This window comes from Crocodylus siamensis, chromosome 9 (genome assembly GCF_052110815.1).
Source record: "Crocodylus siamensis isolate JL-2025a chromosome 9, ASM5211081v1, whole genome shotgun sequence".
NCBI classification, from domain to species: domain Eukaryota; kingdom Metazoa; phylum Chordata; order Crocodylia; family Crocodylidae; genus Crocodylus; species Crocodylus siamensis.
In genome coordinates, this window is record NC_143403.1 from 15,123,005 (window position 1) to 15,139,155 (window position 16,151).

The 16,151-nt window shown below is 40.8% G+C and overlaps 1 protein-coding gene across 1 annotated transcript; it reads left to right on the forward strand.

Annotated features, from left to right (window-relative positions):
* The first annotated feature begins 4,586 nt into the window (after window positions 1-4,586).
* On the forward strand, window positions 4,587-15,536 carry CA7 (carbonic anhydrase 7). The gene is made up of 7 exons (XM_090062533.1): window positions 4,587-4,626; window positions 6,583-6,780; window positions 10,206-10,324; window positions 12,654-12,749; window positions 13,009-13,071; window positions 14,556-14,711; window positions 15,403-15,536. The coding sequence occupies exons 1-7, from the start codon at window positions 4,587-4,589 to the stop codon at window positions 15,523-15,525; spliced, it is 795 nt and encodes a 264-aa protein (XP_089918659.1). The 3' UTR covers window positions 15,526-15,536.
* Window positions 15,537-16,151: the final 615 nt, after the last annotated feature.

Sequence of the window (16,151 nt, forward strand, 5' to 3'; positions counted from 1 at the left end):
AACTGGAATTTAAGAGGAGTTGATCTCACTTCTTAATGGCAACTAAAACCAGGTCATTTAATGCAAACTGGTAGGAATAGTTAAGTGTAAGGGGAAAGTGTTGATTGATGACTTTCTGTTGTTAAATTAATGATACGGCAAAGTTCCAGATAAGTTTGGGCTGTAGCCATGTGTGTCTTCTGAGATCAGATTTCCAGTCACAACCCCTTAAAGTAAGTTGTACAAATGGCAAAACGGGACTAGCTTTACTTTACCCTTTTTGATTCCTTTTGGTAGTATTATGTATATCAGTGATCTGACTTCTGGCTTGGGCTTGTGTAAAAAAATTGCATACTGTCTTGTGAACATGACATTCCTTTTTGGCTGGTATCATAGCTGGTGTGGAAGAGGGAGTCACCAAGATCAGTGCTCTGGGCACTGATTCATGTTCAGGAAGCCTGTGTTGAGGCAGCAGCAGCCCACCCCACCCTACCCTACCCCGACAACTGCAGCAGCCCCTGCATGAGGGGTGAAGTGCTCACTTCCCTTTTCTCTCCTCCTCCTCTAATGCCACCCAGGGCACCACTTTCTGTTACAGCTCTGTCTGCCTCATTTGGGGCCTGAGTCTTCTGGGTCTCTGGGATGTAGAGCACCCCTGAAGTTGATGGCTATGCACAGAAATTGAAGTCTTCAAGGGAGTAATTCTATGTAAATGAGCTGCTTTGGGGACTTTTATATTTATAATATAGTAATTTTTTTTCACAACTCTCACTCTACTGTTTGGTAGTGACTTTTTAAAACAGTTCATGCCAGTATGAATTAGCAACTGCTTCTTTTTCTGAAACCCACATTCAAAACTTTCTATTTAGATAATACCAGCAAAGGTGCCCTAGCATTCTGTCATAAAAGCTATGGAACATGATTAGTTCCATACATGACATGTATTAACAGAGTGAGCAGCTTCATATCAAAAAGATCTCTTTAGACAGGACCAGCCTGCTGTAAATCACAGTAAACAGGTCAAATTATCCTAGTTTATTCTGACAAAAAAAATGCCAACAAGCTAAGAGGGGTCCTAAAATCTGTTCATTCTAGCTGATTTGTTAGCCCATAAAATGTATCACGTTAGTTAGTTAGTCTGCTTCAAGGACATCCTATAGACTGGGATGGGTGTTACTAAATTTCCACTGAAATAAAATATACAACCGAGTTAATGTATGATGCTGGGTAGATGTTTTATTGCTAGAAAATACAGTACTTCCTCTTTTTGGCTCTTACTAACTTCATTTTTCTCAGGCTTTGTGGTTGTCACGTAATGGTAAATTTATTCTTCTCTTGAAATTTCAGTGGTTACAGAAATATTTGGCCTATATATTTCTGCTTACAGAAATCAGATGTTGACACTTCTTTTTGTTATCAGCTGTCATGTGATGTTTCACTTATTATCTTCCCTGATCAAACTGATAACAAATTATTATCTAAAAGTCACTTTGTATGCTTACTTTCTACTAAGTGTCAGAAATTTTAACTGTTTCTTTGTGGCTTGAATCAGTTTTTGAATGCTTGGAATTTTAGTGCTGCTTCCTGTATATAATCTGTTTCCTGTTTTATAGTTCTGTATGTGGTTCTTGCATGGGAGTAATAAGTCTGCTAGCGCACTAGAATTCAACTTACACATAAGGCCAAAATGCAACTATAGTATAACTGCCATCTAGCAACTGACCGTATAAAGAATGGCAATGTAAGTGGAGAGATGCACTGTTTGGATAAACTGGATACTGTTTCGGGAACCTGAGGTGCCTGCAAGTTCTCAAGTGGTAAGAATTTCAGCATTTAATCTGCTCCTACCTATTGTACTTCAAAGGCCTTGAGGTGAACCACTTGCATTCAAACTGATAGTATTTCTGCTATATTTTCTTAATATGGAATGGTATGTTCATCACTCCTGTAAATGCCTTATACCAAGAAGGCACTTGACACCTGATTCAAATATATCAGGTGTCAAGGTGTACCACTGTTACAGTTAGTCACCGAAAATAATCCTAAAATCTACGTCTGCAACATGGGCCACAGCACCCTTCAGCCATTTAGTATTTCACCATCTATAACAATTTTTTCCTTTGTGAGTTCTGAAATTGTGCTTGTTGATGCCACGCCAGGCTGCTGTTCCATCAGTGCTGCTGTGATCTCTTGGCATCAAAGGGCCAAGAGATTAACGTCACATATTGTTTCTTGCTCCTCTGCTATACTGCTTATTCAAGTTGCCGTTATCTCTTCTCCATTACTGTTGTTCCTGCCTTTTGCATGTTTCTTAGATCCCAACTATCCAAACTTAAATTGTGTTCAAACTGCAACAACTTGTTTACTCTCTGTACCTGAAAAGAATATGAATCTGAGACATTGTCCTGTGTTGTTTTTGCACCAAATTCTTACCCATATGTACATGTTGTACACAAGGAGATGAAAGCTTGATCCTGTTGAACAGAGAGAATGTTCAATAGCCACTACTGATTGTCAGACTGGCTTCAGGGCCCTTGTTTAGTATATGGAAATGAAACTTGGCCTTATTTTTCAAGGTGCTGAACACACTTGCCTGTCTTCCACCTCACTGGTATTGGTTTTTCCAACCTATTCCCTCTTCCCCTTAAATATCAGACTCTTCATCTTCTCAGCTACTCTACAGTGAGCACTTGATCCTTTTCCTGCTTTGTCTCATTCTTCTAGAAGAGCTTCCTTGCCTATTTGCATCTAATTGACTCTGATTATTTTCAAATCTAGTTCTGATACTATCTGGTTCTAAATACTGCACTTGCACCAGCTTAAATGAAATAAATTTAAAAACTGATTGAAACCAATGCAAAATCCCTGGGGTGGACACATTTACCTCAGTTTATAGCTGATTTCTAGTGAATTTGTTTCTATCAACAAAACACAAAGATTTCATGTCAAACATAGTTTAAATGCAGAGAGTTTGATAAAGGAAGCCAAATCATATTAAGTAACTACAAAAAGAGGAGTATTGCATATGAATAATTTAATATATTTGTTTTTCTTTTCCTTCCAGTCACTTTCCTTTTCTTGGTTCTATAGTAGCAAGGTTCAGTTTTCCATAAAATTTGCAAAAAAGTATGGATGCATGACGATGTGCCAAAGTTTTTTGTTTTTTGGGGGTTTTTTTTACCGATATCTGCCCTGAATTAGTGGCAGCCACCAGGCCGTATTCAAACAGGTTGTGATCAGGGCCAAAACCATTGATCTTAATCAGTACTATAGTGTATATTTTTATTGATTTAAAAAATGTCAGAAATGGATCTGTGAATGGATTATTTAAGGGTTTACTTTGGAGCAGTCTCTTTGAGGTGGAGGAGGCTAAGTTGACATAAACCACAGTTATCCAGCTAGTGTCCCTCCCCTCCCCCCCGGGCCTCTGCAGCTGCCTTTCCCACAGCCATGTGGCAAGGGAGGGCCTGGGAGAGTGGTACACACCCCTGGTGGTCCCCCTTAGCAGGGGGCTGGCCAGGATCATGTGCTACATTTGCTGCCTGTGCAGTGCATGGAGGAGAATCCCGGGAGTTATATGGCCTGTGCGATGTGCAGTCCAGGGGCCACATACCAGTGCTAAATGCAGCCCCAAACTGCACTGAAGTGGGACAGGTCAGCTCCAAACCATGACATAACCACCACCAGGCTCCACCACATTTGACCTACTATGCTGAGGACCAGTGCCTCTCCTGACAGGGACTCTTGAGAGTTCATGAACTTTGACAGGGGCAATTGGGTTTCCCATTCTGCCTACTTAAGAGCCTCTTTGATTTAGCAGGACACAGTCATTGAATTGCCATTTTTTGTGGAGGTATTTTTTCTTTGTAGCCTGCCATTTTATATTGCAGATTGCAAAGAAACCCTTTAAACTGGGCATGAGGATAATATGATGTCGTAATGTTTGCCTGAGTCAGTAGACAGAATCAGCACCTCTGAGAAGCATGAATTCCTTCCATACATGTGTTGCCTCTAAAGCCAAATGATTATTTAAACATCATCATTGTGCATTGTTTCACTGCTGAATGGAGCAGACAAGAAAGACCAGATAATGCCACCATCAGCAGAACAAGCAAGAAGGGTGGAGGAAAATGGCATTAAGTTCAGCATGCTCTGATGTACTCTACATCCCACTCCTTTGGCAGGTTAGATGGGTGGGACTGGGCTTCTGGGTGGAGCATGGGATAAAGCTAATACTTTCCCCGCAGTTTGGCCTCTGGAGAGACAGAATACAAGCCACTGGTCTGGCAGTGATGTGTTTGTTTCTGGTCAATATAGCGTATCCTTAGTCCATGAAAAACAGCATGCTAATTCTAGAGTTTTCCCCCATACCGATGCTGAGTCGGTAAATGGGGTGAGCAGCGATGATCAGGCTGGAATCTTAATGGGTCCCTTGTACTTGGGACCCTCAGAAACAAGGATCCATCCTTCCTCCCACAGGAACTGCTTTAACTGCTCTGTGTCTTTAAGAGGCTGACACTATCCCACAAGTGAGACATTATAAAGGCAGGTAATCAGCAGCACTTGGATCAGAGCTGAGAGCAAGGCAGAGCACAGCAGCCTGCATAATGACGGGTCACCACTGCTGGGGATATGGGCAGGATGACGGTAGGTTGCTCACCCCCAAACCTCATGCATCTCTGTGTCCTCTCTCCTTCCATACCCATCTCCTTTTCAGTTCTCTTGGCTAACCCCTGCAGACTTGACTGTATTTCACTATCTAAAGACATCATATATATGCAGCAGGCTATTAACAAGTTAACCAATAATAAACATCCTCCAAAAATGGGAACAAGGAAATGCACAAACTTCTGCTGCTCACTTGCTGTATTCAGCAAGCAGAGTCACGAACTGGGTTTCAGCAACCTGCATCTTTCCTAGAGGGAGAAGGAATATTGCTAATCTTCAGTGACTGCAGTTATTTTAGGCATATCCTCCCTAAAAAGATGACAGCAAACAGGATTAGCTGGGGTTTTGTGTGTGAGTGTGTCTGTAAAATCAATCCTTTGCATAAAGGAGATTTAGTGTAGCAGTAATGGACATTCTGATTCCACGGAGCTGACTAAAATGTGATATTTGTACTCCCACTGAGCTGACTAAAGTGTGGTATCCATGCTATAGATATTTCTTGAATATCAAAAAACTGTACAGATAAGTATTAAACATTGGAGGCTTTTTATAATAAACAAGTTGTCATGTGTCATTCTGATTTGAACTTTAATGTACAGTCAGTCTCCTTCTGCACCTCCCACTCTCAAAAAAGTGTGTGCAAGAGAGATTGAATGTGGAGCCTTTAAAGACTCCTTCTGCAGCATTTTACAATATTTGTATCTTTGCAGAGAATGGATGGATAAATGTTTGGTGTTAACCCAGCAAGTGTGCAAGTTTCTATATGACCATGTTCTTGCAGGAATTGCTTTAGCTGCCCTGTGTCTGAGTGAAAGCTGGATAGCTCCACAGATACCATTTGTGTATCTGCTGTATCAACACAAAGCTGACAAGGAAACACAAGTATATGACATTGATCTTCAGTCAGTAGAATTTCAAAAATATATCTTTAAAAGCTTCCCTTAGATGGAAAAAAGGAAAGTAAATAGTTTATAAGCCCAGTGCTTGGTGCCTCTCAGAGACCAACATAGTGTGTCACGTTGCATCTTGTAATTCTTTTACACCGTGCCTGATTAAAATGTTTCTGCCCTTCAACAAAAACAGGAATGCTAGAGTTAAAAGTGTGTTCGGGTGAACTGTAATATATAAAACTGCAAAACATTTACAACTTTCCTGAAGCAGGGAATAGAAGAATTAAGTTGCTGTATTTACTGTAACAAAAAAAAATTGAAAAAGAGTAAACAGTATACTTTTGTTTTCTCAGATGGCATGAGAATTTTGCAGTTTCTGCAACAAAAAAATGCCTGATTAAACTGGTCTTTCACCCCACTAGGCTGGGTCAAGTCCAAAGGTGTTGATAATCATATAGGTACTGCTCATTTAGAGTTGAGAGATATCATAATGGGTTTAGGGAGTAGTGAGGACTGTCTTGAAACGATTTATTGCAGTCATAAAATGGATTTAAAAATAAACACATAGTCAGTAGCGGAGAGATTATGAGTCATATGCATCTCATTTCAATCAGCAGAGCATTAACCACAGTCTTACCTAAGAAAGCTTAAAGCTTAAATAGTGTGTATGTGTGTGTGTGTGTAAAATAATAAACAGGGAGAAAATCCTCAAATGAGTCTGTGTTAGAATAAATTTAGAATTGCACTTAATTTCTACAGAAAGCTGGGGGAGGAAATAGATAGATCTTGAGGTGCCTGTGCATGATTTGTGTTCTTTTCAGCCTGCTTGGTATAAAATAGCTAAATTACTACAAAATTGGTAACTGTTCTGTTAGGAATTGTAAAATGCAACATAATGCAAAGCATTTCAGGTAACTTCTTAGATGACAAATGATTTCCTCTGATCATGGCATTCATGTCATATGTCCTAAACACCTGTAATGATGGTTTTAGATCTATGGCATCCAAAAAGTAAGACTGTTTCCCCTTCCGCTTCATTTTAAAGGGCCTTCTGAGTGGTACAAGTCCTATCCTATTGCTCAGGGAGATCGTCAGTCACCTATTGATATAGAGTCCACAAAAGCAGTCTATGACCCTCACCTGAAGCCTCTCACCATCTCCTATGAATTGAGTACATCTCTTAGCATCTCCAATAATGGCCACTCAGTCATGGTAGAGTTTGAAGATGCTGATGACAAGACAGGTAAGTGTTACATGCTGTGAATGCTTGTGTCAGACTACAGATGACTCATATTTTTGCACCTTCGTAGTTAGGAAGGTGATAAAATTCCTTCCTTGAAGTAACAGTTAAAGTCAGTATAGAATTTTACCCCTGTTTAAATCTTCTGATAGGCTATCCGTGGCAGTACTAGGCTCAGGGTATATGATCTTATCTGCTTGTATTTTGTTTAACCATGTTCTTGGGCCTGAATATTTGACTAGAAATATGACAGATGCTTATGAGGCAGAACTGAGTCTCACAGTCTCTCTTCCGAGTGCCTATTTCTGCATGATACGTAAAAATGGAGTCTGGGGAGAAGCAACTCTGGAGGAACCATCACAAAGAGAAACTTTGGTTGTTACGAGGGAAGGGCTGTCACCTCAGATGCTTGGACCTGCACGTGGTTCTCCTGCACTCTTGCTGATACCAGCTTTTCAGCACATCTGCTTGCTGTCTTGCCCCTCATCCTGTTGGCTGCATGGCTTTTTCAGAAATGATATGATCTTTCTTGTCAGGTCTATTTAGGAGTCAGACTGAGCCTGTTGTATTAGCTGCAGCAGCCTTTTAGTGTTCACCCTCAACTCCCAGAAAAGCAAAAGCTGATACTGTAACCAACAGATTGTTCTTTTTTCCATCTAACTCTGATCTACTCGCAGACTCTCCCAACTACGTAAGTGGGCTCGCTACACCAGGACTTTCTGACTTCTAAGTCCCCAGCAGCCACAAGCCATGCAGGTCACACCAGGGGTGTCCCACAGACACTCGCCCCATCCAACACGCAGCCCCCACCACTACACCAAATGTCCCCCTCCCACCATGTGGGTGTGTACATGTGATTCCCCCCTCCTGCAGTAATGCATGTCTGTGTGGGCAGCTTCCCTCACCCACTACAACTGCATGAGTGCCCTAGATATACCCTCAGCTCCCTCTGCTGCTGCACTGGCCCACCCGCTGGGGCAAAGGCAGGAAACAGCAGCTAAAGGAGGGAGGGGGAAGCCTCTAGCTCTTGCCACAGAAGGAAGTGAGAAGTGGCAGCCAGGTGAGAGACCTATGGCTTACATATAAATCCCTGGCTGGCCATCTGTAGCCTGCAGGCTATCAGTGGGACAGCCCTGCAGTACACAAACCTTGCTTTTCTCATGTCCCTGGATTGTTAAGGCTACAACAATAACATTAAACCTTCACTTACAGAATGGCATTAATTTGAAATGACAGTCGTGATCAGTACCAAGAGACATTTATGTAACTGGCCTCTGATTAGGTAGTTCGCTTTTATGTTCTTTATGTTAGTAAGTAGTGGGGCATCCATCAGTGTAGGGGCTTGTGCTAAGGCCTTAGTTTAATTGGATGTGTTGGATACTCAAGCCCTTTGTTAACGTAGCTAGGAAGTGAGCCTGTGATGACCTGAGGAATGCTGTGTTGCCTTGAAGTAATCTCATAAGATTGTCTGAGCATTATCAGGTGTGGGTTTAAATTACAGCCACTAGGTCTCCTATGAAAAAGAAAAATAGAAAAAATAAAACCTAAGGATAAGCAAACAGCTCCTCCAGTGATACATTTTCAAGTGTATTTACTGATCTGTATCGAAAGACAGTGGATCTGCATTTACCTAAAAATCAGCTGCTTAGAGATCAACTCACAAACTGGCTTTTTAAAGTGCATTTGCAACAATTGCATTTAGAAACAATTCCCCTGCAGTTGTCAACAAAACTTTGCTCCTTTAATAGTGAACTCATCTAGCTTCAGAGGGCTTGGAGGAGAGTGCCCTGCACTGCTGTAGTGCTGTCCCAGCGTGGTGGAGTCAGCCTGTTATGTGCTATGCCAGGGTTGATGTCAGGAGAGAGGAGAGCTGCTGGAGAGCAGATTTGGGAGGGAGGCTATTTAGGCTGTTCCTGCATAAGTCCAGTGACTCACGACCTTTGCACAGAGGGCACTGCAGAGCTCTTTCTGGAGAGGAGGAGGAAGAAGATGTATTTCATTCATCTTACCAGCTTCCAGTTGGCCCCAGTTCAGCAAAGCATGTAAGAACATGCTAAACTTTAAAAATGTAATTAAGTCTCATTAAGTTCAGCACATGTTTTAAGTGCTCTTTTGTATTGAAGCTGATTTAATGTACAAAGTCCACCTTGACCTGTGGTTGGGTTGTAGAAAACACCTCAAAAAATACCATTCGCATAATACCTAGTTCAGAGATGATAATACTATGAACAGTGAAATAAATCCATAATATGAAAAACTTGTAAACAGATAAAATGTTTATGACTATATTGTAGCTTGAAAAAGGACTATGTGGTAGTTAGTATTTTACAGACATTATGCTCTTTATTTTAACTGAAGATTTAGACTATTTGATTTTAAATCCTGTTGGACAGAAACAATCTATTGTCCCATCTCCTTAACTCACAAAGGAGTTACTAGAATGCAAATGAGATTTCTATTTAATGAATGTATTTGACATCCTCTGGGTATTAATGGACAAATTTTAAAAGTTTGCATATACTTTATTCATATCTCTTTTCTCCCCCTTTGTAAAGTAAGAACCTCTGATGAAAGGTACAAGATATTGCATTACCTTCCCTTACCAGGATCAGGTATTAACAGAAAACTGAATATAAGGAACTTCCATTAAAGAGAAAAGCAATTCTAAAGATGAAATACTTCAGTTCAGTTATCTATAACTATAAAATTGCATTGTCTACACTTTCCCTACAGTTTCTCCTCTGCCCCCACATTATACAAAGACTCAAGGAGCCTTATAATTCTAAAGATTTAAAAGCATATACAATTATTTCACACACTGATATTTGTAGTAATAACACACGTTCAGTTTTCTGAATGTCAGTAGGAAGAATTGTTTAACCTCAGCACATAACTTATTCAATGCTGTTTTCTCAAATTTACATTTCCAAAGATAACTCCCAAATCATGTAAACTCCTATATAAATTGCTACCTATGCTATAAAATGTTTCTCTGATTAGCATAAATCTTTTTGCTAATTCTGATATCATTTATGAGGAAAACTCAACAGCCTTAACCACCTAATCTGAAACTCTTAGAGAGAGTAACTTCCTAAAATAGGAACATCTCTGAGGGGTGACACAGGAGATTTGTGAGTTTCCAACAGGTCCACTACTGGTCAAACACATCATTAATTTGATTTACTGACTCTTCAGTCAGAGATTAATTTACTTGCATGTTATCAGTTCTAAAGTGCTTGAAGCCAAGATACAGTGTTTTCTTTGTATTTTGTTAATTCCAGCTATGGATTCTGTCCTGTATATGTATTTTAAAAAATCCTATTGTCTATTAAGAGATGCTGTTCTTGCACTGTTGTTCATCCTAGTTTCTCCAGTCATGGATTAAAAAAAATAATTTTTTATATTCCCTTCTCTGTTTCTATTTACAGTGGTCAAAGGAGGGCCACTTGAAGGTTCCTATCGGCTAAAGCAGTTCCATTTTCATTGGGGGAAGAAGCACAGTCAGGGATCAGAGCATACAGTTGATGGCAAATCTTTTCCTGGTGAGGTAAGAAGTTCTTCACACAATTTAGCTAAAAAGGAGATGCAAATACTGTATCCCAACAACACTAGCACTCAGAACAGTTTGACTCTAGATCTGAATTCTTGCAACTTGGTCCTTCCTTGCATTTAATCAAACAATACATTGCTATAGTCATTAATACACAGGCTATCTGTAAGCCATTACTCTATCTACAGTAGGGATGGGAAGCCTTCCCTTATCTAGTAAACATTCCCAGGTGGGATACAGTTTCACTAAAGGTATGACATGAGTGCACAAAACTACTGGAAAAGATTAGCCAGACATGGAGAAGAGCTTGCAGAAGGTGAACTCACAGCCAGTTATCCAATAGATCTGGGTATTAGGCTATCAGTGATATTACCATAAATGATTATTTAGCTCACAACCCACTACATGGCTATTGGCCTGTTGTTTATCTCCTGGTTAATACAGGTTATATAGAGTATGTGACTACTTCAGTAACGTATGGCTGAAGCCTTCCAAACTAATATGGATACCAGCAGCGGACCCATGGGGGTGTCACACCTGTGTTGCTGCTAGTTTGCTGCCAAGAGCTTCAGTCTTGGCTGTTGGACACACGCGCAGTGAGCTCTTTGCTGCTACTGCTTAACCCCCCTTTTTGCAGTCCTGGATCTACTACTGATAAGGACTGAATTTCTTCTAGGCCTGTACATCAGTGGTCTCCAACCTTTTTAAGTAGGAGATCACCTTTGGCATTTAAAAGCAACCCAAGATCTACCTTGTGCTGCCACTACCTCCTCCCCGCCCCCCCTCCCCCTCCCCCCAGCCCCCCAGCAGGTAAGTCTGTGGCGAGGGAAAGTGGTGGGGGGAGGGGGAAATTGAGGCAAAGGGAGAAAAAAATATTTGGGAGTGTACCTCCCCAGCAGGTAAGTCCCACCCCGAGAGGCCTCACTCAACTTACTCCTGCTCCTGCCTCTGTGGCACTGCCCCTCACTGCAGGGGCCTCAATCTAGCCCCTGTCTCTTCCTTTCCCCACGGACTGACCCGCTGAGCTGGGGTGCACACGTGCATGCACACGGACACTCAGCCCCCCACCCCAGCCTCAGATCGACTCCAAGAGGCTTCGATATCTATTGCAAGAAGCTTCGAGATCTATCAGTGAATCAAGATCCACTGGTTGCTGTACATGGATATTGGTTGACGTTCAGATGTCATGTAATTGGTGAATTAGGCATCCATATTATGATGTAATAGCACTTCTGGATGATTTACTGAAGCCAGATTAGAGGCTTTGACATATACTTTAAGTACAAGGGGTCGAATTTTTAAAAGCAGTTAAAAGCCCATTCATGACAAGTCAACTTATAGTGTCTTACTCCTCAATAAAAGAAGGTGAGCTTTCATTTACCATGGGATAAGAATGTGTGCACAGACAGCTACCACAGAGTAGCTGACTCCTAGTAAATCCCTGCCTTCATTTACATCACAGTAACATCAACAGCCTTCATTTACATCACAGTTGCTTTGTTTGCCCATAGCAAGGAGCCCAATTCTGTGTTCCTGGAGAGCCAGAGCCTGGTGCCAGGAACTGTATTTGGTACCACTCAGGCCTGTCTATGTTATCTACTGTGTCAGTTTAGGGTCTCACAAGAGTGGGCATGAATGAGTTCGGCTTATTTCTGAGGTGTGCTCCTGAGCCTGCTCTGGTTGCCATACAGACTAAATGCAAAAAGCTTATCTTGGTTTGCTTAGCCAAGTAAAAGGAAGGCTGAGCAAGTGAGATGCTTGTTCTCTATAAATACAACCAGAGGTAACCTTTGTTTGAGAAGGTTTGAACCAGTCTTGCACTAGGGGGAAAAACCTCGCCCAAAGAGATTTTAGGATGGAGTTGGGTATAAGTATATGATATGATTGCCTGTGAAGCAGGGGGATGATTCAGTGTCTTGGGAGGTCTTTTCTAGTTCTTTGTAAGATGGCTGTGGGACTTCAAGGAGTGCCATCTGTCTCTCTAACTTGGGATGCTCACTGTAGCAACTAGATAAAAATAATCAATAACAGGTATTTCAAGGGGCAGGATGATAGTGCTGGAATTAGCTTATAGAAAAAGGAGCAGTTTTCTAGCTGACACAGGGAATGCATATTTGTTGCTTGGCAATCAGAGGACTGCTATTTTGGAACAGGCTCATTTAATAATTGAGGCGGTTCTGCTCGTAACTTCTGGGAAATGTTCCCTCTGAACATTGCTGTTATCCTTAGAATTGGCTGATGTTACTGCTTACTAAATATGATATAACCTTGGTGAGAGCCCCTTTCATTAACTGTTTATTTCTTACTAATATATTGCTTTCTGCAGCTCCACTTAGTTCATTGGAACGCCAAAAAATATGCAACATTTGGAGAAGCAGCAGCAGCTCCAGATGGCTTGGCAGTCATTGGTGTTTTCTTGGAGGTAAGAGCCCCCAAATAGTGTGTTTATGTATAGAGAAGTGTCACGCTGTCAAATGTTTAAGAACCAAGACACCTGTTTGAAAAGGGATATTTAGGGAAAGCAGATGACTTTATTGGAAGCAATAACTCCATGCAAATTGCAATTAAACCTACCTTGGGAGAAACATCCCAGCTGAGACTCAGGGAAGAAAATGGACTGCTGCATATTCAAGCATAATGATATCCATATTCTTACCTAACTTTATCCATTACACTTTTAGACTGGAAAAGAACTTGGTCATATGAACAGACTCACTGATGCCTTTTACATGGTAAAATTTAAAGTAAGTTTTATGTGTGTATGTTCTCTTCCTTTTTTAATCTCTTTTACCCATGAGGCTTGTACAGGAGCTTAAGTTAAACAAATAACTAAAGCAGCAACATGCCTACTATCCTCACCCAAACTCACATAGTGTTAGGGCATCACCGTAGCCATGTGCTCCCTGTGCTGCTCCTGCTGGTCTTTCACCTGGTGTGCCCAGTCTCTTCGGCTAGGTCATGTGATAGTTCTGATCCTTCTGGAGTCCCCTAAAGTTGAAAGAAACCAAAAAGAAACTTTTTTCCCCTTTTTTTCTGCCCATGGTATGAGTCCTTATCAGGTTTTTCATCCTTTCCAGGCTCAACAAAAGCAACCACTCCTGCCCTATCTAGGCTTGGGTAAACCAGAATTGGTTGTTGACAATCATCTTCTGCCAAGCCTACCTCTCCATGAGGACTCCTCCTCAAGCCCTGAGCCCCAAACCAATCTGCTGTCCTACAGTTAAAGCTAAAGGTCATTTTCTCTTCTCAGATATCAGTTCAGGTGGACTCTCCTTTGGAGCTTGCCATCTACAGCATGGGGCTGATTAGGCTTCCAAACTCCCATTAACTCTTTCCTGACTTGTGTGGCTACACCCTATCAGAATAGCACACTACAAAGGCATGTAAAAATTATCACTTAAATTTACTTCACCCTGCCTCTAAGAATGTACAGTTCCTTGTATCAGAGAATTCCTGCTTCAAATGTACTAAATCTCATGATAATTCCATTACATGTCCCTTACAAGTATGCTCATTTTCCTGCTTGTGTGCATGAAAGACGGTTAATTACAATGTTGTGGATAAGTGCACATCTTTAATTAGATGCAGTCCTGATGACATGGTCACAACTATTCCCAGCATCTGATTTCCAGACTTGGGAAAGGAAGAGTTTCTCTTTCAGGCCCTTGTGGTGATACAGCTGAAAACTGGAAGGACTGCCATGGGACATGAGCTGCACTTGTCGTAACTCCTTGTAGGCTCTGAAATCTGCAGTTTTACAGACACTTTACCTTTTTGGAAGCTTTTCACTGATGGCAATGTTGTAAGACCCCCAAAATGACAAGTTCCTTCAATTCCACAAAAGCATGTGCTAGTTAGAAGGCACATGCTGTTTTATGAAACTCATGCCACGCACCATTCAGAGCAGAGATTTTCTGCCTTATTTTCTCATGGGATGCCCTACACAAGGGGCATGAATTGTCAGGAGACCTTTCGATATACTAGGCAATAGAGGCATACCCTCTAACACACTCAAGAACCAGCAGCCAGTGTTGGGACTGCTGCATGGTAAGGAGCTCATGTGATAGCGCCATGATACTAGATGAGTGGTGTTCTTACAATGCTTTTGTTATTAGACACAGTCCAACTGTTACCGCAGTATTTTTGTAATTTTGAAGCTATTAACTGGCACTTCTGTTTCTCAACGCATATTTTAAAAAGTGAAATATAACTTATCAATTCTTTCCAGGGGACAAAAGCTCAGTTCAGAAGCTTCAATCCAAAATGCCTCCTGCCCTTCAGCCTAGATTATTGGACCTACCCTGGCTCTCTGACAACACCTCCTCTAAATGAGAGTGTAACATGGATAGTGATGAAGGAGCCTATCAGGATTTCTGAGAAACAGGTACAAGTGCACTTAGCTTGTCCCCAGGCTGGACTTTATTTTTGCTGGGTTCGGAAATGGATCTGTGAACCATGATTTTTTTTTAATGTTTGGACTGATTTAAGAAATGACAGATAATTTGTGACGTCTTTCTCTGATGTCCTGAGTGACAGAATTGTGACTGCTAGAGTAGGGTGGATAGCTGGCTAATACAAGTAACAGCCAATATTTTGCTTATGCCTCCACAGAGATAAAATGGGCCAAATGCTGTCTCTTTTACATCTGTGCAACCATCTCCAAATTAAATGCAGGCAGATGCCTAGAATTTCTTCACTGTATGTAAAATAATATTTTAGAATGAGGAATTGTAAAATGACTTAAAAACTTAGGAATGGATATTTAGTGTTTAAATACTTTTGAAAATCCAGCTACATAATACTGCTGAAACCTAGGAACATGAAAATCCTAGTTGGCTTGTATTTTCATATTTAGGTGTCTAATTATCTATATAAACTTTGTCCTCTATTTTAATCAACCCAGATGTACTTCACAGTATGATTAGGTCTCTGATATCTGACTGAACAAATTCAGTGGTCACATAACCTCTTCCCTGTCACTTCCAAAGTACCGAATGTTTTCTTTTTGCTCTTTTTTCAAAAGCAGTAAACTATTTGCCTTTTTAAAAGTGAATTTGTTTTACATGGATCTACAGCTGGAGAAATTCCGAACCCTTCTCTTCACCAGTGAGGAAGACCAGAAGATCCAGATGGTGGATAATTTTCGCCCCCCTCAGCCTCTGAAGGAGAGAACAGTTCGAGCTTCCTTCAAGGCTTGAAAAAGAAAATTAGTATTGAGCTTCAGCAATCCAAGTGCTTCCATGTTCAAAAAAACCGGAAAAGACCTGTGGTCTTCAGATATTACTATATTATTCCCTGGCCACCTCACGTTTTAGTGCAGAAAAAAAATCAGTACTTCTTGGTTTAATACTTTACTAAATGGGCCAGATTTATTCTTTTAAAAATATCATGGGATCTTGTTTACTAATGAAAGGACATTTTTAAGAAACTGGGATATTTTAGTAATCCCGGGTGCTCTCCAGAAGAACGGTGTGCTGAAATTCTACAGAATTATTAAATGCAATTTTATGTTTTTAACTGAGTATTTTAGAATGAGAAATTGCTTGTGAGGGGCAAAACTTTTAATAATAGAGCTATTATAAACTACTGTAGAAAAGCCACTAAGCTATGATAGAAAAAGTTCAGTAATAGTCATGTGCTCTAATGACATAGAAATCAGATGCTTCTGCCTTCCATTGATTTCCTTTGGAATCTGTCCTATTTGTCCAATTACTCTCATTCTGAAAATTCCCTGATCATATTTTCATTGACTACTATTGCCTTTTCACATCTGTGAGCAGAAAGACTAAACCAGTAGCAGTGAGAATTATGTCATTTTCTCCAT